The 21,619-nt window shown below is 28.2% G+C and overlaps 2 protein-coding genes across 3 annotated transcripts; one reads left to right on the top strand and one right to left on the bottom strand.

The window, feature by feature from the left end:
• The first annotated feature begins 1,533 nt into the window (after positions 1–1,533).
• LOC149893033 (uncharacterized) lies at positions 1,534–11,551 on the top strand. Its single transcript, XM_090089442.1, has 4 exons — positions 1,534–1,632; positions 1,733–2,206; positions 2,317–2,443; positions 10,121–11,551. Exons 2-4 carry the CDS (start codon positions 2,084–2,086, stop codon positions 10,147–10,149), a joined length of 279 nt encoding a protein of 92 aa, XP_089945568.1. The 5' UTR covers positions 1,534–1,632; positions 1,733–2,083; the 3' UTR covers positions 10,150–11,551.
• LOC145187492 (galactose-1-phosphate uridylyltransferase-like) lies at positions 4,739–21,594 on the bottom strand. Of its 2 annotated transcripts, XM_090089441.1 has the most exons (15): positions 21,459–21,594; positions 20,863–21,048; positions 13,054–13,123; positions 12,694–12,760; positions 9,603–9,732; positions 9,274–9,330; positions 9,108–9,149; positions 8,938–9,018; positions 8,668–8,717; positions 8,360–8,442; positions 8,122–8,205; positions 5,343–5,431; positions 5,196–5,261; positions 5,074–5,118; positions 4,739–4,961 (listed from the first exon to the last, which is right to left on the bottom strand). In XM_090089441.1, the coding sequence occupies exons 2-15, from the start codon at positions 21,046–21,048 to the stop codon at positions 4,923–4,925; spliced, it is 1,089 nt and encodes a 362-aa protein (XP_089945567.1). In that variant the 5' UTR covers positions 21,459–21,594; the 3' UTR covers positions 4,739–4,922. The 2 variants fall into 2 exon arrangements, 1 of the variants encoding a protein (XP_089945567.1); XR_016453073.1 differs by lacking the exons at positions 4,739–4,961; positions 5,074–5,118; positions 5,196–5,261; positions 21,459–21,594 and having other exon boundaries at positions 5,341–5,431; positions 8,979–9,018; positions 20,863–21,059.
• Between the last annotated feature and the right edge of the window lie 25 nt (positions 21,595–21,619).

Raw genomic sequence — 21,619 nt, 5'->3', positions numbered from 1 at the left:
CTAGATCCTCACTTACAAGACACTTAAGTATTTTGGAGCTTATTTTAGTTTTTGCTTTCTGAAATTTAATTTTCATTTGTTCTAAATTTGACCTCATGGGACCAGTTGAAGTTGATAAGCTGATAAGCTTTTATTTGTAGGTAATTACATATGACATACGAGAATAAAAAAATGACATTTTCAATAAAGTAATACTGACTCAAAATAAAAAGGTTAGTGAATCCAACTTGTGGCCTCTGTATCATCATTTCATAATTAGAAAATATTTTTCATTGAACTATGGCAATTTCTTGCCCATAAAATGAAGAATAATTAAATGAGGACAAAGTAGATTAAAATAAGACTTATTTAGCATAATTAAAAACCAGTGTTTGAATACTTTATTTCTAATACAAGTGTTTAAATGAGTAAAGCCAAATTTAGGCATCGGCGTTTGGTTTTTCAGAAGAAAAAAAAGAATCTTATAAAAAATTTTTTCTAAGTTTTTGTGTTAATTTGCCCCTGATTTTTTTTTACACATTTTCAGTGTAAAAATTTACTAATTATTCAACGAGGAAATTGACTTCTGTTACTGCTCAAAGGCCTAACAAAAGAGAACCCTGGCAGATAATGCAACTTTAGCCAAGTTCTTTCATCTTTAATGCAGAAAATGTCAGTTTTAAAAGTTCTGCTAGAGATTTGCTGTATCCAAAAATCAAAATATCTCTTGATTAAAAACAATTAACCTAACAAATATTTGAGAAACAGAAAAATCTAACGGTACTTTATTCAGTTTAAAGTGATACAATTCGATGAAGATGTCAGAGACAAAATATTTAGAGAGCGTTAACGGGTGCCCTTATTTTTGTGGTATAACTATTATGGTTGCGTTAAAATATTTGGTAGTGTGGGGAATTATTTAGACTTTCCCAGAGACACTAAAGAGTCACATTTTGAACTTAATAATATTTTTTACATCTGACTGCGAATCAATACATTTTACAAAATACACTCTCTCTTTATACATTTTTACAATTGCGTCATTTTCACACATTTAATGCAATAACAATTACATACATGAACACTAGGGGTATTCAAAAAAAGTAAATTTTCAAATCTAAAAAACCATACCCCCTAAATTTGGGGCAAATGTATAAAAAATGAGCCTCAAAAAGTTTGAGCTTTATTGGATCACTTTTGACCCCCCCCCCCCCCTCAAGCTAATAATTTAGGGGAAAAATGACCGAAAAGTGGTCATTTTCGGGCGTCTTGAGGGAGGGGCTATTTTTTTTTTTCAAACTTTTTTTTTTCTGCTCTATGTATATAGAGCAGAAAAAAAAATATTTTTCTATATTTTCTGCTCTATGTATATATTTTTGTTTAAAAATATATGGTTTTTTTCCTACCGCTAAAAAATCTATGTTTGGTGGTATTGAAAATCATGAAAATTGGTATTTTTAAAATATATTTTCTGTTGTGTCTAATGTTATATACTTATATTTTCGTGCAAATTTTGGTAGTTTATAACTTTAAATTTTTTTTTAATAAATACAGAATAGTACATACAATAAACATTAAAAATGAGTGAAGCACAACTTAGGTCGATGAAAAAGAAACTTTTTATTATAAAAGAGGCAAAACCAGCTATATCAGGTAGAAACATTTTTATTAATACTGGATCTATAATGAGTCATTAATCGCTAAAATATTTATTCTTTTATTAAAATTCTTCTATTAAAATTTTTCTATTTAGATATACAACTCCCAACAGGCTTGGATATTCTTCAACATTTAACATATAACCAACAATGTCGATCTGCACCAATATCAAATATTATTGCTTGTCCCCCTAAAAAATTTTTTTCTAGATGTTCAGATTGTTGTGAATGTATTTTGTCTAAAATCAAGAGACCCTGGATTAAAGCTGGATTTGATGTGTTAACTGATTTAAGTTTAGTTAAAAAACTTTTTAATTTGCATAAGTCCTATCCCAACTTGAAAAAAAATGCAAAAAGGGGAACTAGTTGTGATTTAGCTAAACAAAACGATTTTGAGATAGAAATAAAAAAAACTTTTTTGGGCTGGTAATTCTAATCTCAAAAACATGATCAGTAAAGATAAAAAAAGATCACTAAAAGGCAAGATTGAAGATCTAAAATTTCTTGAAGATCAAGAAGGTGAAAGGAAGTTTGTTATTGGTTCAGAGGATATTAAGTATAGAAAAAAGGTATTCATTGCTTTTAATTAACTTCTTTATCTCTGTTTCAACTTCTATTAATTCTCTTTTCCACTAATTCTAAAATTAAAAACTAAAACTACAATTGTTTTGTAAATTAGGCAAAAGAAAGCATCAGGAAGAAAAATCATTCACAGCCTAAGAGTTTGAGAGATGATGTACCCAACGTTGAACTTATAGACACAATTCTAAGTGATGATTCTTCAATTGAGTCTGATTTCGATCCAGGTAGCTAGCAACGAATTACAATAGAGTATCAGATATATCAGATACCAATTTGCTAAAAAGTTTTTTTTTTTTGCATAATTTAAGTGTCAAAAAATATAGATATATTTAGCCATAAGGTTCTTTGGGCATAGTCTCTCAAAACCTGTCGGGATTAACGGAGAGAAAAACTCTTCCGTAGTCCGTATATTCCTTAAAAACGGAATGTAAATAAACGCGGACATCTAAATCTCGATATCTACAACGTAAACTTTAAACCATTTACAAATAAAATTTACGTTTAATTGGCATACCACTAGAGGTGACCAATTAATACACAGATTAAATCATTTAAATAAGAAATACTTTTTAAGGTTTATAATTCAAATAATTCAACTAATTTTGGGATTACTTATTTTAACAAGAAAATTTGTTTCAGCCAAACACGCGAAAACTATTTCTAGCCAAATATGACGTTCAAATACATAATTTCATTACTTAATAATGTTCTGAGTTTAACAAGAAGCCGGTTGCACTGACTTATTCTTAAACTCAGAACTTAAAATTTAGATTTAACTCTTCTTTGCCACCACCTGAATCGTTTTTCAGCTTTAGGTAGTGGCAAAGAAGAGTTTAATCTAAATTCAATTACTTTATAACAATCCATTAAATCTTTGATGAAATAATATTCTGATTTAGTGAGTATTCACTGTCAGAAAAATCGTTGAGAACAGGATCAAAAAACTTTTGATCTGCAGATATCTTGAAAGCAATTTGACCAAAGAGCTCCATTTTGTCTTTGCGTTAAGAATCATATATAATTGTTTTCCAGGCTCATTCAGACAATCCTGTTGAAGACATTTTTTGTTGGAGATAACAATTTTTTTAAAATTTTTGCCATAGTTTTATGAAGATTATCTGCCAAATCAATTACATCATTGTTTGTTCAATTCTTCTTACCAATTCTCGCCTTGGTCATTACCACAAACTTCATCAAATTCTTCAGTATCATTATCACCTTCATCTGTTTCTTGACCACCAATGTTTTTTTGAATACCATGGAGCAGGGGTTCTCAACCTGGGGGTTGTGACCCCCAAGGGGGTCATATAGCTTTTATAGGGGGGTCATGAAAGTATTCCATTTTATCCATAAGGGGGTCATTTACTTCTTGCATTTGATATAATTTTTTAAAAATGCAGTATAGTTTATAATAATATTATTATAAAAAAAAAGTGTTAAACTTAAGTTTGTGAAAACTAAATCAATCAGTTATAAGAAGCGTACACACCACATGACTTTGTTTCTTTACTGATTGGTCTGGTGTTGAATGTCATGAGTGATTATTATTTTGACCTGAAACTTGGATATTTAACTGACATATTTTTTGAACTGAATCATTCTTATTTGCAACTGCAGGGGAGAGAAACCAATATCATTGATTTTAGAGACACAATTAAAGCTTTCATAAGAAAATTGGCAAATTGGCACAGAAAGGTAAAGTTAGAAAATGTTGCAATGTTTTTAAAATGTTCAGATATATTGGACAATGGTGATGTGATGCTAACTTCAGAAATTAAAGAAATGATTACTGAACATTTGAAGCAGTTGGTTTTTGAATTCAATAACCATTTCCCAGAGCTGTCAAATGAAATAGCAATAATGGTCAAAGATCCATTGAATGCTCCCGTGACATGCATTCCAGATAAAAAATATGCTGCACAGACAGTTAATACAGTTGCAGGAAGATGCATCTGCAAGATTGATGATCAAAAACGGGAACTTAGTTGCATTCTGGTCAAAAAATAGTGCCAGTTACCAAATGTAGTCTGAAATGGTAATGCCAGTGCTATTGCCATTTGCATCAACTTACAGGTGTGAATATGGATTTTCCACAATGCTTAAGTTAAAGATAAAACAAAGAAGTGTATTGAACATTGATTATGATATGAGGCTAGCACAATCAAAGACAAAACCAAGAATAGAAAAACTGTGTGCTAAAAAGCAACAACAACCATCACACTAACCTAATGTATAAATAAAATAAGTTATTATTTTTTTAAATTGAAAATCAGTACTTTTAATGTTTTTTGGGAAAATATATTCAATATTTGCTACGGGGGTCACTGTTTTCTGTTAAATCTTAAAGGGGGTGCCATGGAGTGACAAAATTGACGAACATTTATTTAAAAAACTTCCTAATTTCTTTATTATATTGGAAACATTTCACCAAGCCAAAACGTTTGTTTGCTTTTTTAAACTTTTTTAACATCAAATTTTAAGTCTTCCATCATTTGGGATTACACTTCCAAACGCCACCATTTTAAATGTCAACACTTTTCTTTTGTTTAAAAATTTGATCAAAGAAATTACAAATCAGTTAAAGTTGTAAATTATCAAGTAATATATCTTAAAATTTTGATCTGGAAAACATTCAAAAGACAAACAAAATTTATTTGCAGAAAACTATTTGAAAGTAAAGAGTCAACATTATAAAGTGTCTTTTCATTTATCCCGATTGTCGCCACTTCTCAACATTTTGCTCTAAAAAAAGATGTCCTTAATAAAAAAAACTTATTTCCAGTTTAAATATTACAGAAAAAAAAAACAAACAGCAAAGCAAAAAAACAACAAAACAAACAAACAAAAAACATACTTGCTTATAATGTACGCAAGAAAGACTCCGTAATGTACTAGCAGCCTTATAGAGAAAGAGAATAATTGAGTGAAACGCTTCCATAGGTAAATGTTAAGAAAATCAGTGATTTTAATATTTACCTTTTCAGGGGTTAGATCTCTCATAGGACCGGCCAACATTTCAAATCCTACCATGTGTTTTTTAACCTATCATAAATAAATTTAATAGATTTAAAAATATGACCTTTGTTGTGCAAATAATTTGAAAAATATACATTAAAAACTTACGTTAGCGGAACGTAAAAGAGGAGGAAAATAATGTGCATGAAGTTGCCAATGCGAGCAATCTTTCAAACAGTTCTCACCTGAGGGAGCACCTTAAAGTGATCACATGCATTTCATACAAAATAATTCACCATAATTAAAAAAAAAACAAAAAAAACAGCTAACCATTCTTTTTTTTTTAAACATCTTACATAGTCTATATATACCGTATAATAATCTGATAGAAATTCACAGAAACTAATTTTTTCTGAGCTCATAATCCAGTGTTGCAGGAATAATACCAAGGATTAGCTGTAGCTGTTCGACACCGTGAGCCCTAATTTGAGATTTTTAAAGTTAACCGTTTTTTTGCTAAACAGTTTTCCAGGTTTACTTAGGAAGTTTTGTTCTGCTTCAGTTTTCTTTTTCACTTATCTTCTTGAGTTTCATTTTTGCTCTAAAAGCTAAATTATTTGCAAAAAATCAAGTCCAGGCTTTAATTGCTCTTTAATCTTCAAAAGCTTCAACGTTTTTATCTGTATTTTAAAGAGCACTGCAATTTGAAGTTGGAAAATTGGTTGGAAAGCTTCTATTTTCAGTGGCTATTTTGAACTTTGTAAAAGCGTGATATCAAACAATAGAATCTATTTACATAATTTGTTTGCTTGAATTAAAAATACTTCCGATTCCGTCCATCCCAATTGATTGATTTACAATATACCTAAGGACCACGAGCACCTCTTTTATTCTCAGTTTAAAATATCTTTTAAATGCAATATTTATTCAATCATTTATCAAAAGTTTACCGATGTAAATTTCCCATAAATAACAAACTTTAAAATAACAGCTTCGGCGAAAACTCTCCTTCATTATCTTAGACATCATCCGTGGAATGCACAGTTAAGTAATTGCACAGTCGTGTTCTTTTTTTTTTTTTTTTTAAAAAAAAAAAGGCTTTTAATTGTTTAAAAGTTAGAGTGCCGTAAAAAACTAAAGAAGATATTTAACTATTACTTTCAAGAAGAATTGTTTTTAATCAGCAAGATCAGCATCAACATGTAAATACTAAAACGTATTTTAAAATTCTTTTGATAATCGATACTTAACCGATACTTAATACAGGGTGAGGCAAAATTAATTCCCTTATTTGAAAGAGCTGTTAGTTTTTATTTTGATATTAACTGTCATTTTTTTTTTTACAGTTGTATAGTAGAATAGCACAAAGTTAATTATGAATCGATTCAATCCACAGCAATGTGCAGAAATTGTGACTATTTTTATTCAAAAAAATAAGTCAGTTGTATTAACTCAACGAGAATATCGAAAAAGACACCGTAATCAATCAGCACCTGATAAGAAAACAATTCATGCTTTATCAAATTAATTTGAACAACATGGAACAACTTTAGACTTTCACCATTCAGGAAGACCAAGAACCGCCCGCTCTGAAGAAAATATCACTCGTGTACGTGTTGCAGAGTCACCAAAAACATCAACAAGAAGACGTGCTCAACAGTTAAACATTTCTCAGCTCTCTCTTCAACGAATTTTGAAAAAAAAAATTTACACCTTTTCCCTTACAAAATCCAGTTAGTGCAAAAGCTATTGCCCAGAAACCATAATCAGCGTTTGAAGTACAGTAATGTCATTTTGAATCTTGCGAGAGAGATTGATAATTTTAGTGAAAAAATGATGAGTGACGAAGCACATTTTCATATCAGTGGCCATGTCAATAAACAAAATTCTCGATTCTGGGGAAGTGAAAGCCCACCAATCATTCATGAAACATCATTGCATCCACAAAAAAAAAACAGTTTGGTGCGCTATTCATGCCAAAAATGTCATTGGACCTTATTTTTTTGAAGACGAAAATGGACAAACAACAACTGTTACTGGTGATAATTATCGACAAATGATCTGAGACTTTTTAATGCCACAAATGGAAGAACAAAATCTGGACAATATGTGGTTTGAACAGGACGATGCCACACCACATACAGCCAAAGAAACAATACGGATTTTGAAAGACCTTTTTCCAGGTCGATTCATTTCTCGTTTTGGTGATTTGCATTGGCCTGCAAGATTACTTGATTTATCAGCTCCAGATTTCTTTTTATGGGGTTATTTAAAAGAAAAGGTGAACGTGAATAAACCACAAACTCTTGATCAACTGAAAAACAATATCAAAACATACCGGTTGAAATACTCAAAAAAGTAAAGAAAAATTCAATAAAAAGAGCTGATTTGTGTAGAACCGCTAAAGGTGGACGTTTAGTTGATATCATTTTTGAAAATTGACAAACAAAAAATTTTAATGCTAAATAAACATATTATTTGAAAAAAAAAAAATCTTTTATTTATTTCAAAATTGTAATGAAACCAAATGGAAAGTTAATTTTGCCTCATCCTGTATAACGATGGATAGTTACACTAATTTTTCTTTTTTAATTTAACTTTTTTAATTTAAGATATCTTTTAAATGCAATATTTATTCAATTTTCAACAGCTGTTGAATACTTCTTGTTATAAATATTTATCTGAAAAGATTCGCAGCATATTTCAATAAAATGTTATTTGATAGTGAAAGTCTATTATATTAGGCTTCATTCTACATAATGTAATTCTACGGTACATAACTCAATTTTATATTACAACAATTAAAATGGATGTAGATTTTAAAAATAAGCATAATATAAATTTAAGAGTAAGTATAATTGCAAATTTAAGAATAACTACTATGCATTATTTCTCAATAGCAAATTTAAAAATCTGAAAACAGTCACAAAAATTGATGATAATTTACCATGCCAACCCATGGAATAAGGGAAAGACGTCTTGAATAAGTTATCATACTTTGTGAGAAATATCTTCATAATGGTGGCTAACACTTGAAAAATTAAAAAAAGTGAGAAAAAGAACAAAACTAAATTAAAAAAAGAAATATTTCAAACATTAAGTCTGATACAAATTAAAAAAATGGGTACAAATAAAATGGGTACAAATAAAATGGGTACAAATAAAAATAAGAAACGTTTACTAACATTTTTGTTGCAGATCAGTAAGATCACTTAATCTTTGTGTAGGAGATTTAGGTATTACAAGAAGTTCATAAGGCCACAGCGCCCTTGAATATAAAACACACTCACACAAAAAAAAACAAAAAACAAACATAAAATGCACTTTAAAAAAATGATTCTATAAATTAAAAGAAATAAAATTTTTGGAAATTAATATCCATTTGCACATTTATAATTTCAACACCATTAAAAAAGTTTTTTTGCTTTCTTATTGTTTGTAAATTTTTTATTGCTGTTTGTTAAATCAGTAATATAATGAAATTCATTTATACCAATATGGAACCACGACAAGCCACTCTTGGTTTTCAACAACAATACGATCCTAAAAAATATCGAAACGACAGTTGATTGAAAACGGATTGACTTAATTTTTAAAACAACAAGGCTAACTTACACTTGAATGTTGCATTTGCTAATGCAGCAGATAGCAGTTATTGTTTATTAAATGCAAATAAAAAAAATTAAATGAACATTTTTCATAAACAAGGCATTTTTTTAAAAAAACTCCAAACAAACTTCAAAAATGCTTTTTATTTGTCTACTTTCTTTTCAATCTCTTTGTTGACATAATCCAACAACATACTTCTTTTGTGTTTGTCATAATATAAACGTTGACTATTGTCCTGTAACAAGCAAACCAAAAAAGAAGATATTAAAAGTTACAAAGTATGCAGATGACAGTTTAAAATAAATTGCATTCTCATTTGCTTACCTCTATCTCTATTTCACGAGGTAAAAAAGAGCAAGCCCAAATCTATGCAAAAAGTGTTAACAAAATATTTTAATTTATTATTCCTGAAAAATCCATAAAAAAAGAAAAATTTTAAAATAAATAAAAATGGTGTAGAAATATTTACAGACATATAACCTCATATAACCTGACAATGTGGATGGATGTTAGAGCATCCCATCATGCTACCTTTATTTTCAAAAATCTAAAGCAATCAAAACTAATGATTGTTCCATCATACTTCTTAAATATTTTAAAAAAGTTTAAGAAATAAAAAATATCTGTATTGCAAAACAAACATTTTCATAAAATTAAAATAATTTCATCCTGTTTTACAACATTTTATAGCAAATTTACTTTGTATTAAATAAATAATAGAAATGCTTTCATATTAAGCAATTGGTTAATCTAAAATAACATTATTAATATGAAATAATAATATGAAATAACAATGGCACAATCATGAAAATATCCTACTTGTATCCATTGATATTTTGGTGATAGCTCTACAACTTGTCTCATCCATTCAACTATAACTGACAATATTTCATCTTCACTCATAAGTGGAAGTGAGATATCAGAATAAGGATGAAAACACATAACACGACTATAAAAGTAAAAACATATATATATATGTATATGTATATATATATATATATATATATATATATATATATATATATATATATATATATATATATATATATATATATATATATATATATGTATGTATGTATGTATGTATGTATATATATATATATATGTATGTATATATATGCATGCATATATGTATATATATACACATACATACATACATACATACATACATACATACATACATACATACATACATACATACATACATACATACATATATTGTAAAAGAATTTAAAATTTGATTTTTTCTATTTTTTTCATGTCTTACTAAATTTTAGTAATATCTGACTACATTTATTTTGCAGCAAACTTTAATTTATCAATTAACATTTTTTTAGAATGTACTTTATTCCATTTTACTTGGTGAACAAATTCTCATCTTAAAAAATGTAGTCCAACAATTCAAAGTCAATGGTTTTTGTTGATTACAGCTGGAAAATTGTCTATACACCATTTTTGGGAAAACTGATGGGTGTGATTCATTTCACTGTTTTGCTGAAATATCCAATGGTCACAGAACATTTGGTTGCCATACTTTTGAGATACTGGCAAAACGTTTTGAATGTAAACTTTGTGGTTGACTGTTCCTTTGTCCAAGATGAGCAATTAAAAAAGAGGGTTTTATTTCTTCCAAACATACCAAACAATAGCTTTTTACTAAAACTCTTGTTTTTGCATTACACCAGCTTTTCCACCAGTTGGTGGTAAAGCTGATGTGATGCAAAAAGTGTAAAGGATTTATAGCCCAGATTCTCTTGTTATGTTTTTTTTTTCTTGATCCCAAATTCTCTTGTTTTGTTTTTTGTTTTCTTATCCCTGTTCCTCTTGTTTTGTGTATTATACAGGCTATTAGGTTTGAACATCAGAAAACAAATCCATAATATTTATTCTTTTCAAGAAATTGTTTTGCATCCAACTTGTAAACTTATTTATTTTGGCCTTTTAAGCATTGGTAATTAGCAACTTCATCCTTTTCTTGCATGCCTGACAACTTAGATCACTTTTAAGTAACTTATTGAATGTGCAAAAGGTATGGATATGTACTTGTTACTGTTATGAAGTAAAACACATTTTAAACTTCTTTTGCTGCTGTCTATAAAAAGACACCAATCACAAGGTTGGTAGTTTTCTAAACACATCTATTGCAAAATGCCACCAACTTCGTATTTTGGATCAGAATCTTCACTTGACGTATTTTATTCAGCTTCATAGAGATCTGGATCTTCAGAGGATTTAGATGTGCTGGGTTGTACTTCTTGGGATTTTAATTGAGTTCATTGAGCAGAAGATAAGTTTGGATATGGCCACTTACTTTGATTTCCAGGGCTTATGACCACTTACTTTGATTTCCAGGGCTTATGACCACTTACTTTGATTTCCAGGGCTTATGACCACTTACTTTAATTCCATTTATTTTCACAATGCAGAAGTTCAATCATCATAGTGATTCCAAGGTTCTTGACAAATCATGGGTGTTGCAAACTTTATTGCATCCCTTTTTCCCCTGGACCATAGACATACCATAGGCATACAACACATTTCTAACGTACAATATGAGGAACCAATAGTTTGTCCTAATTACAAAATTTTATTGAATTTCGTAAAAACATTGAAAATATATATTGAATTTCGTAAAAATTTTGTTTTTGAATATTTCATTTTCACAAATTCCAAAAAAACAGAAACAATCTGGATTAAGCACACAATATCCTCTTGACAAAGCTATATCTAAAAAAATATTTTTTATTGTGTCCAACAAAAAACAAAAATTTAATTAAAAATAGCAATTAAGGGTAGTTAGCTATAACTCAAAAACAAAACTGCTAGAGAAAATTTTTTGCCATATTTAAAAAATACTTGTCAAATCGAGATAGAAACAAACAAATAAAAATCACAGGAAACAATCAGTTTTTGTAATGCTAGACCGTTAAACATTTCAACATGTTCATAAAAATGGCATATAGGATATAATATCTAAGATTACAGCATTATAGCATATAACATGTAAGAAGTTATAATTAGGCTTTTGTAAAAATACTACAACAATATTATTATAAAAACACACATTTTAATATTAAACAACTCTCCATAATAAATTTATTGACAAATACACTTTCACCATGCAATTATGTTAGCATACCTAAACAAATATACTTGCTTGATAAAAACTCATTTTTATATTTGCAAAGGTTTGAGTAAGTTATATGCTATTAGTAAGCTTTGTGAACATCTATAAAATAACTGGTAGGTACCAGACTTAAAAGAATGACTTAAAATTTCTATAACTTTTATTTTTTAATTATGATTTCAGGTAAGGTTTGCTTCTCGTATTACACTCAAGTTAGACTTCAGATTTTCAAGAATGAGTTAAAATTTCAGGTCCAATTCTTGCATTTAGAAATATTTTTTCTTTCTTGAGTCATTCTTCAAGTCAAGTCTGACTTGAAGAATTTGCTTTATCTATTAGAAGCATTTGCTTTATCTATTAGCTCAAGTCAGCCTTTAGGTTAGAAGTATGTCTTCAAGTTTGAAGTTCACTTCTTGGGTTCCACCTTAAGACTCCTTGTAACAAAATGAAACATATTATCAGTACGTTTTATTAAGGATTCTTTTTTTTTGATTTAATATTTAATTATACTTTATATCTAGGGTCTAGACCTCTAGCTAAATATTTTGAACTTCCATCTGTAATTAAAACGTATTTTCTGATACCCCAAAAATCACAAGATATTGTTTTTCATTACATAGGATGTTGTGAATGCTTAAACAACTTAAAAATGTAATAATCCACTGAAATTTTGTGTATATAGTAATGACACACACACATATATTTATGTCATAAATATTTTAATATTTAAGATTAAAACTAGTAAAATAATAATAAAAAAAAATAAGAAACAACTTTTTTTACCAAATCCCTGTAGCAGACTTAATTTGAAACAGATCATCACAATTATCACCACAGTTATCGTCAGGCTCTAAAGATATTTAAACACTTTTGATGTAAAACTAAGTAAAATGTAAATGAACAAAGTACTTCTACTATCTTCAATACATTTATATTATACCAGCTTCACCAGATTGGTTATAACAATTTTAATAATACTTAAAGTAAAAAAGTGTAGAAAAAGATAAAACTCAGTTTTAAAACATTTTTCCAAGTTGTTGGTGACAATTTGAATTTATGGATGATTTTCAAATCAGGTATAATAAGATCATTTTTAAATTTCTGAAATAAAAAATACAACTGAAGAAGCACAATAATAAAAACCTGGAGTAGCACTAAGTAATGCAGGAAAATCGTTGTCAAAAACATAGGTACTTGTATAATTTTCTGTGACCTGTAAAAGGCACAATAAAAATGTTATATTACCATGTACACCAGTGTATATATTGACCCCTAATTTTAACTGAAAATATAGTTCAGTTTTTTTATAAACAATTTAAAAGCCAAGATGGATTTTCCAGACAAATATTTTTGTCATTTTTGACAAATTCTAGACAGCTAAACATCTTGATTTATACACTAGTATATACTATATATATTTATTTTATACATATCTAAATATATATATAGTATAAAATACAAACAAAAAAAATAGTTAACTTAGTGCTGTTAAATACTTAAATACATAACAACATTTAAACAAAGCAAATAAAAGAGCAAATGCACTAATGTGCATGTTACTTACCAACAAAAACTTTAGCTTAATTTTACTTGTTTTAGATTATAGAAACTAAAAAGAGGAAGTAGCTAATAAAAAGATTTACATAGAAAATTTACAGCAACAAAATTTTTTTCTTGACACAAACATATTTGCACCAAAAAAACATTTTTTTAGCTGAAAGGAGAATTTTGTATTTTGTATTTTGAACATCCAAAATACAAGAAAATTTTTTTTTTATTTACCAAAGCAGTATTAGTTTTTTGTAATACTCTAGGCAGCTAGTCTATTCATTACACTGCAGCTCATAATGTTTAGCATGAACCACTTTGTATTAATATATAATGTCATATTTACCAAAACATTCTAGCTTAGCCAAAGACATGCAATACTTTTTAGTGCTGAAAACCTGTTAATCTGTCTTTCTATATTTATTGTTTTCTTTTTTTTGTTGTGTGTCTGCTTTGAAAAAAAAAATTCAAGATTCAACAAAACATGGTGAAAATACTCATTTTGCTTGATGGAAAACTGTTTGAAGTAATAAATGAAGACTCAGATGGCAAATTAAAAGCAAGTTGTACTCACTTTCAATGTGGAACCTCTGAGTGGTTCACAAAATGCAACTTCATACTTTTTCTTACACTTAAAACAAAAGCATCCATCAGCACTACAAGATTATCAAAATAACAAAAAATCAAAAATTGAAGAAAACAAAGGGAAAAAATCAATACAATCATCTGTGCTTCAATTTGTCAAGGCTGGAAGCAGCAAGAGTTGTTCTCAAGTTAAAGCTGACACACTCAGATTGATTGTTACAACAGATATTAAAAAAGTTGTATATCCGATTGCATACCAAAGGATCATGTCTTCATTGCTTGCAAAAGTCCTAAGTCTGCTAAAATCATCCAGAGCATTTGCAAAAAAAGCCTGGTCACCCCTTGCATCACTCACTGAAATTCCATGTATGATAGCCTGAAATGCTTGCTTGAATTTGATCTGGACACACTGAAAGAATTTTGTAAGAGGCTGAATCTCCCAGAAATGGCTAAGACTGAGGTTGAATTTTTGAAGGAATACTGCTTCACTCAGGAATTTATTGCAGCTCCAATAGACAAGCTTCAAGACAAAGCAAACTGCTTCTACGGGATGGCCATCCTTGTATTGCAACAGTCTGAAACTTTGTTTAAGCGCATGCAAGGAAAAACTTTCAAGTACAATGATCCACTGGTCAAGAAGGCACTGGAGGGATTGTAAAAAATATTCAAGTTCATTTTGAAGCAAGATGAATCTCAGGTCAAAGATGCACTTCTTGCCACAGTCTCAAATCTAATGTTCAAGCTGAAGCCCATTTTCTGAGAAAAATGTGAAATGTTAAAGCAAGCACTCTTACTAGCTAACAAATGACCTAAACAGCTTAAATGACAAGAACACAGACAACATTTAGATCCTCCAAAAGAATGACTATTATGAGTAGTCAGATGAAAATGAAGATCAAGATAAAAAACCAGTTTGCTCATCAGAATGAAGCAACAAAACTTCAATTGAAGTATTGCAATACTCAGAGGATCAGATCACATTGTTCAAGTCTCTTTAAAAGTACCCAAACATAAAAAGAGTCTTCATCAAGTATAACACAACATTGACATCATCAGCTTCAGTGGAAAGGCTCTTCTCATTTGGATCAATTATCCTGCAAGGTCAGCAAAGTCATCTGACTGAAAAAAATTTTGTAAAGCTCACTTAGCTGAAAGCCAACAGTACTTAATACTGTATATCAATAATTCTTATGTAGTACTGAACATTAGGGCATCCTGTACTTTTCAACTTTCATTAACAAGGTCAGCCCCAAGGATTTTTTTGCCTTTAGGTACACACATTAAGGGATGACATATATAAATTTATCAAAGCAAAAGCAACATTTGCAAAAATAGACCTTAATTTTTGCAAATATCAACTCAAATGGGGAGGGGCAGATTAAAGTTTAAAATGTGTAAAACTATCCCATACAGAAGTATAAAAGACAATTTTTTTTCACCAGATTGGATATCAATAAATAAGGATTTTTTTTGGAAAAATTTGAGTGGTGTATAAGCCCCCTTCATATTCTATGTATAGGTGCCAGGTTTCATAAATGCTTATTCTACAATATGATATCAAACTTATAAAAATTAAAAAACAAAAATTAAACTATTTTCATAAACAAACATAAACAATTAACTTAAATGTAACTGCAACATCATACAAAATTAACTAGTGAAATACTTTTTAACAATATTGATTCAGAAGATAAAAGCTCTTCCTTTTCTCTGGAAATAAAATATAATAATTATATTTTTTATCAATATTGTTAATAATGTTATTAATGATAATTTTTTTATAAGAAAACATTAATAATAATATTACTAAAGTAATATAATATTATTAAATGTAATTTTATTTAAGTACTTTTTCTAAGACTTTGTTTTGCGTTTGTTAAAAAGTTTAATTTTATCAAGAAGTGTAATGGGTTTTCATATTGCGGTCGCAACAACTTTATTTTTGCTAAAAGCTAACTTTTTTGTCTAGAAAATGAAGCAATAAAGTCCATTTTTGCAAATGAAGACTTCACAATATCAGTTTTTTTTCTTTTAACAGATCCTACATTTATATACCATTAAGCAAAAAAATACTTGGGGCCTAGTGTTTATGGTAAAAAAAAAAAGGTGATTTTTGAAAAGTATGGGATGTCCTACTGTACATATGGTAGAGTGAATTAATAAATTTTTTTCACAGCAGTGAATGTACATTTATTGAAAGACATAAACCACTGTTTGAGCAAAAGTTTTTTGAATTACATTTCAAAGTATTTTGTATTTGTATTTATAATAGATGTATGTATTTTTGGTAAAGTATTTTGTATTTCAGAAGTATATTCCCCAAACTAGATACTATAAATATTTCTTTAAAGTTACCTCAAGAATTTTAGGTTGCAACCTGACTGAAGATTTCAAATAATATATAATATTTTGAGTACTAAATCTAGTGTCAAAAAAAAAAAAAAAAAAAAAAAAAATCAAGTGGGAGGTATTTTTCAGTTTGGGTAGCATACTTAATAGTGTAAAACCTTTTTTGGCAGTTTTTGACTATATACTGACAGAAATTCTGGTTCTAACATTCTCCTTTAAGAAATTTACACCATAATTGTTTTCTTAAAATTTAGCTTTAAACACTGTTGAACAGCAAAGATATTTTAACTTATTTTATAAGTTTAAAGGGAATTGTTGACACTGGATGAAAAGATTGTATTTGCTGAATTATTACTGGTGGAAATAACATAAAAAGTGCACAAAATGTAAATGGTAGATTTAAAAAAACCTTATTATTGATTTGGACTTAGTATAGTCATTCTATATCAAATGGACCAAACTTCAAAAGTTCCCAAATAGATTAGCTCAGATTTCGATGAAATTTATTGGGGTGGAGTAAATCAATGATCAAATTTGGAAAAGTTAGCTTAATATCTTTTGCTGTTCTTAAAAAACTAAAAAAAGGGGTCATTTTAAGTGAAGTCTACCCGCTTGAGCAGTTTTTTCATTTTTAGTGGTTAATAACTTTTGAACAAACTGTTTACAACTTTTCTATGCTAGTAAATGTTCTCTGGATACTTTCAAAAAATTTAAAACCTGACATTTGATATTTTTCCATAATGGCAGGCGAAACTTGAAATTTTCCTTGCTAAATTGTAGATTTTGGTAATTTTGACTTGATTTAAGTAATTTAATTGCCCAAATCTTGTTTACATTTGCAGCAAATAGTTAAAGTAGTTCCACTTTCACTAAGTGATTTTGTATCTACATCTAATATAGTTGCAATAGTCTTTTGTGTAGCAGCTCTTATTTGGTTCACTTTAACTTTCCATATACAACTAGACCACTGTTAGAAACTAGTTTAGGAATTAAGCAATCAAAACTGACAATACTGCCATTGACTTGTTGTATGTTGTTATTCTTATTTTTAGAATACAGATGAAAATTAAAATGCATTTTTTTACAATCAGTAACTCTTTTGTAAGACCAGGTAAAAAATAAACTTCTTTTGTAAAACAACTGTAAGAGAACTGTAGTGATTGTCATTTTTTCTATAAAAGAAAAAATAACAATAATTAAACAATATTTGTTGCAATCTTTTTAGCTTAGGGCAGCAGTTTTCACCTTTTTTTCATGCTTATTAAAAGGATTACAACAATATTTACCAAGATTTTAGGTATTTGTTAAATATTTTTCATAATTATTGATACTTTTTATACTTTTTGGAACTTTTAGTAATTAACATGGATAATTTAAATTGATTGCAACTTTACATTTTTTTCTAATATCTGAGTTTCAAAAAGATGGACATAGTATTTTCATTATTCTTTTTTTGAAACTTTAGCCTGACTTAAGTAATCTTCCTGAGGGGGTTATGAGTTCCTCCATCATTTTTTTTGCCTTTTCTAATAGAGCATACTTAAATTAAAAATTTTAAGAAAAAAATTGATATGATCATTAGTAACAGCTTTTTTGTATCAAAAGAATCATTTTAAAAAATCAGAGTGAAGTACTTTATATGACTCATTTTTAAAAACATTTAGTCATCTGAATTTATCCAAAATGACAGAATAAGAAAATTAACATCTAATCTAATTTGTAGCATCTTTAAATCTAGGTTTTAAAAAGAAGTTCTTTTAAATCACAAAAATTTACATTTCGGCAAGCAAAATTTCAAGTTTAGCTCACTATTATAAAAAATGTCAATTCTGAAAATGGCCTTTTTTTTAATTAGCTGTTTTTTTAAGAACAACAAAAGACATTGGGCCAAAATTTTTAGGATTTGCTTGTTTCATTTATATACACCACCTCAACAAGCTTCATCAAAACCTAACATGCTTTATGTGTGGCTATTAGTCCATTTGGCAGAGAATGAACTCATTGGAATTGATTTTGCTGATCTTTAATTTTAAAGTCCAGTTTAATGTAATGCAATGTAAAATATGATCTTTTTTACTTAAAAGAGGAAATGGATTTTCCGCTATGCAATTGTAAAGACCTAGTGGGTTCCAAAAAAATAAGTCAGTCTCAGCCCTTATTGGCTAAAGAATTGTGTCTTTGAGGGTCCACAATAAGGAAATTTAAAAATGATGTTGTCTACAGTTGTTTTGAGTTCATTCAAAACAATTGTATAAAAGTAAATTTAAAAAATAAAAGTTTTTTACAACTGGTCTAACAACTTTATCTATCTTATTAACTGAGATCTGCAGACTTAAAATTATATCAGTAATATTTTCAATATAATTGTATTGGCAAAGTTATTAGTACAATTAAAAACAAAAATTGGTAGTGGAGCTGAAGTAAAAAATTAGTTTTTAAGAAACTTATATTAGATGTAACTAAATCCTATCTTGAAGCACCAGACATAGTTCCAAAGATAATTCAAACTAAAGCTGACAATATAGGCCTTTGTTTGCATAAAAAAAAAACTGAAAGTTTCTAACAGAAGGTAGCAACTTCAATTTTTGACTTGGTCCCAAAAAATTGGTCTGTCAGAGAAGCAAAAGAATTATCAGTGTCCAAAAGTAAAATTTCAAACTAAAATAAAGTTAGCATCATAGTATACGCTGATATGGTTGAACAGCATCAAATCAGCCAGAATATTTTAGAACTTGTAAAATTTTTTTACTGTAGTTCTGAGTATTCAATGCAAATACCTGGTAAAAAATATGTTAGTATAGGATGAAATAAACATATATCAAAATAATTGATTTTCTGTAACCTAATGCAGTTCTATGCAGCATATAAGATAAAGTACCCAAACCATAAAATTGGATTCTCTAAAATTTGCAGCCTTTGGTCTAAATGGTGTACCTTGTTAGCCCAACAGATTCTGTTTGTGTGTGTACAATACACCGAAATGCAAAATTGATGTTAAGTGTTAAAATTGATGTTAAGGTTTGAAAAGTCCTGCAATTCATTTAAATGATTGTCTGCAGCAGAAAATCAAAAGTCTGCATGATTTACTTATGTAACAGTTACCCTGGCATACAAACTGCCCCAAATCTCTTACAACAGTAACTAACGCAAAATGATGATCAAGAAGAGCAATTTGAAAGTGATGAAAGTGATCAGTCAACAGTTTATTTCAAAAAAATGGACAACAACAGATAGATGTATAGTCAATGAATTCATAGAGCTAATTTTAATGAAAAGGTCCCATTACAAAATCTATAATTGAGAATCAAGGCCCAAATAAAGAACCTTTAGTCTTAATTTCAAAATAGGATATCTTTATTATGCATCAAAAGACCAAAATCTTCTTTTTTATAAAGATGGTCTAACATCTCTCATTTGATCTGAAAAATTACAAACCCATGAGAGTTGGGAAATTCTCATTAGTAAAGCACAACCCATGGATTGGAATAAAAAAGTTGTCCTTTTCTTTTTAAAATCAAAAATGGCCATCAAAAATTTTGAATAGGTTATTTACAATATATTTTTGGATTTAGCACCTTCAATAATTGTCAAAAACCAAATATCAGCTCTTTCCTTTCACTATAACTTAAACTATTCAGAAAAAAGTGATGCTGTTAAATCTATAATGGCTGAGGTGAGCAAAAGATAAGGCATTCCAGGCTAAGTTTCAAAATATCATAACTCTTGAACCATTTGGAGTTAGGAGCTTAAGCTTTGCATTTTTCATTGATAGGTAATGGTTAAAATTTGAAGAAAATCAGAGGGAATAAGGGAAAATTTTTACTCTTTTGTCTTACTTTTACAAGGAATTACCATTTAGTCAATGATTAGTCAATGGTAATTGTAATTTGACCACCTAAGTATTGTTATCCTGAATGAACACTATTTTTCACAACCACAAGTTATACTACTTAAATCACAACTCATGAGTAGTCTCAAAAAGTTTAGAATAAACTAATTTTATAATTTTTATATTAATTTTTATTAATATATTAAAAGAGTTTCATTATATATAACATGTTCTTATTCATACAGAAGAAAAAATTATTAAAAAACAAAAAACAATTGATTGTTAAAAAAAGTTAAAAAGAGTTTTTTAATTATTTGTTAATCATTAGTCTCTTTTTAACTTTAAAAGTTATATCAGATGATGATCTAAAACTATTTAAAACATAAACAAATAGGAACTAAATCAGATACAATGATAAATGCAGAATCAACTTTTTTTTAGTATAAAACTGTTCTAAAACAACAATCTAATTTAAACTCTTGAAATAGTTTTAACAATAATAAATAACTTTATGATTTTTTATTATCATTATAAAACTAAAAGTCTCAAGAAATAATTAGTTAATCATAAAAAGAATCTATACTTAAAAACTGAAAGTAATTTGTATGAGGTGATTTAAGACTAATATTAATTAAACCTACCTTTCCTGAAGATCTTAAGGCTCCAGGACATAGAGGGTTACTTATGTCATGTCTTAATACAGTGGGTTCTTCATTTGTTTCCAGCTGACCATTCCAAGGTCTTTTGGTTCTATGAGGTGAAACAATAATCCATTCATTAAGCAATGGATTTAATCTCTGGTGAGTATGCTCCTCAGCATCAAACATCTATATATATATATATATATATATATATATATATATATATATATATATATATATATATATATATATATATATATATATATATATATATATATATATATATATATATATATATATATATATATATATATATATATATATATATATATATATATATATATATATATATATATATATATATATATATATATATATATATATATATATATATATATATATATATATATATATATATATATATATATATATATATATATATATATATATATATATATATATATATATATATATATATATATATATATTAGGGTGGGTCGTTATGGTATAGAAAAAAATAAAAGCTATTTGATCATGTTCTAATAGTGATATTATGTTGTCTTAGGTCTAAACAAATAAAAATTTGGTATTAATACATTAATATGCTGTAAAAAAAATCCGATTATGTATTGATCACTGATTATGCATTGATCACAAAATCTTGTTTACTATCAAATTGGGGCATAAGTTTTCTGGATGGAAGTTCTGAATGCTTCCGTCACTATTTTCACATAGCGTTCGACTGCCTGCGTATGAC

This window comes from Hydra viridissima, unplaced genomic scaffold (genome assembly GCF_058129835.1).
Source record: "Hydra viridissima isolate aposymbiotic clone 2 unplaced genomic scaffold, HvirCarnegie_v1 scaffold_1, whole genome shotgun sequence".
Lineage (NCBI taxonomy): Eukaryota > Metazoa > Cnidaria > Hydrozoa > Anthoathecata > Hydridae > Hydra > Hydra viridissima.
Note: the sequence above shows the minus strand (reverse complement) of the source record. Positions and strands in the feature narration are given on the sequence as shown.

Excerpts from the sequence above, each read along its gene's own strand:
- LOC149893033 (XM_090089442.1), top strand. The coding sequence starts at position 2,084 with ATGATCAGTAAAGATAAAAAAAGATCACTAAAAGGCAAGATTGAAGAT. Across the intron at positions 2,207-2,316 it reads ATATTAAGTATAGAAAAAAG|GCAAAAGAAAGCATCAGGAA; the intron begins GTATTCATTGCT and ends TTTGTAAATTAG. Across the intron at positions 2,444-10,120 it reads TGAGTCTGATTTCGATCCAG|AATGTACTTTATTCCATTTT; the intron begins GTAGCTAGCAAC and ends ACATTTTTTTAG.
- LOC145187492 (XM_090089441.1), bottom strand. The coding sequence starts at position 21,048 with ATGTTTGATGCTGAGGAGCATACTCACCAGAGATTAAATCCATTGCTT. Across the intron at positions 9,733-12,693 it reads AAGTCTGCTACAGGGATTTG|TCGTGTTATGTGTTTTCATC; the intron begins GTAAAAAAAGTT and ends TTACTTTTATAG. Across the intron at positions 5,432-8,121 it reads TTATTCCATGGGTTGGCATG|GTGCTCCCTCAGGTGAGAAC; the intron begins GTAAATTATCAT and ends GATCACTTTAAG.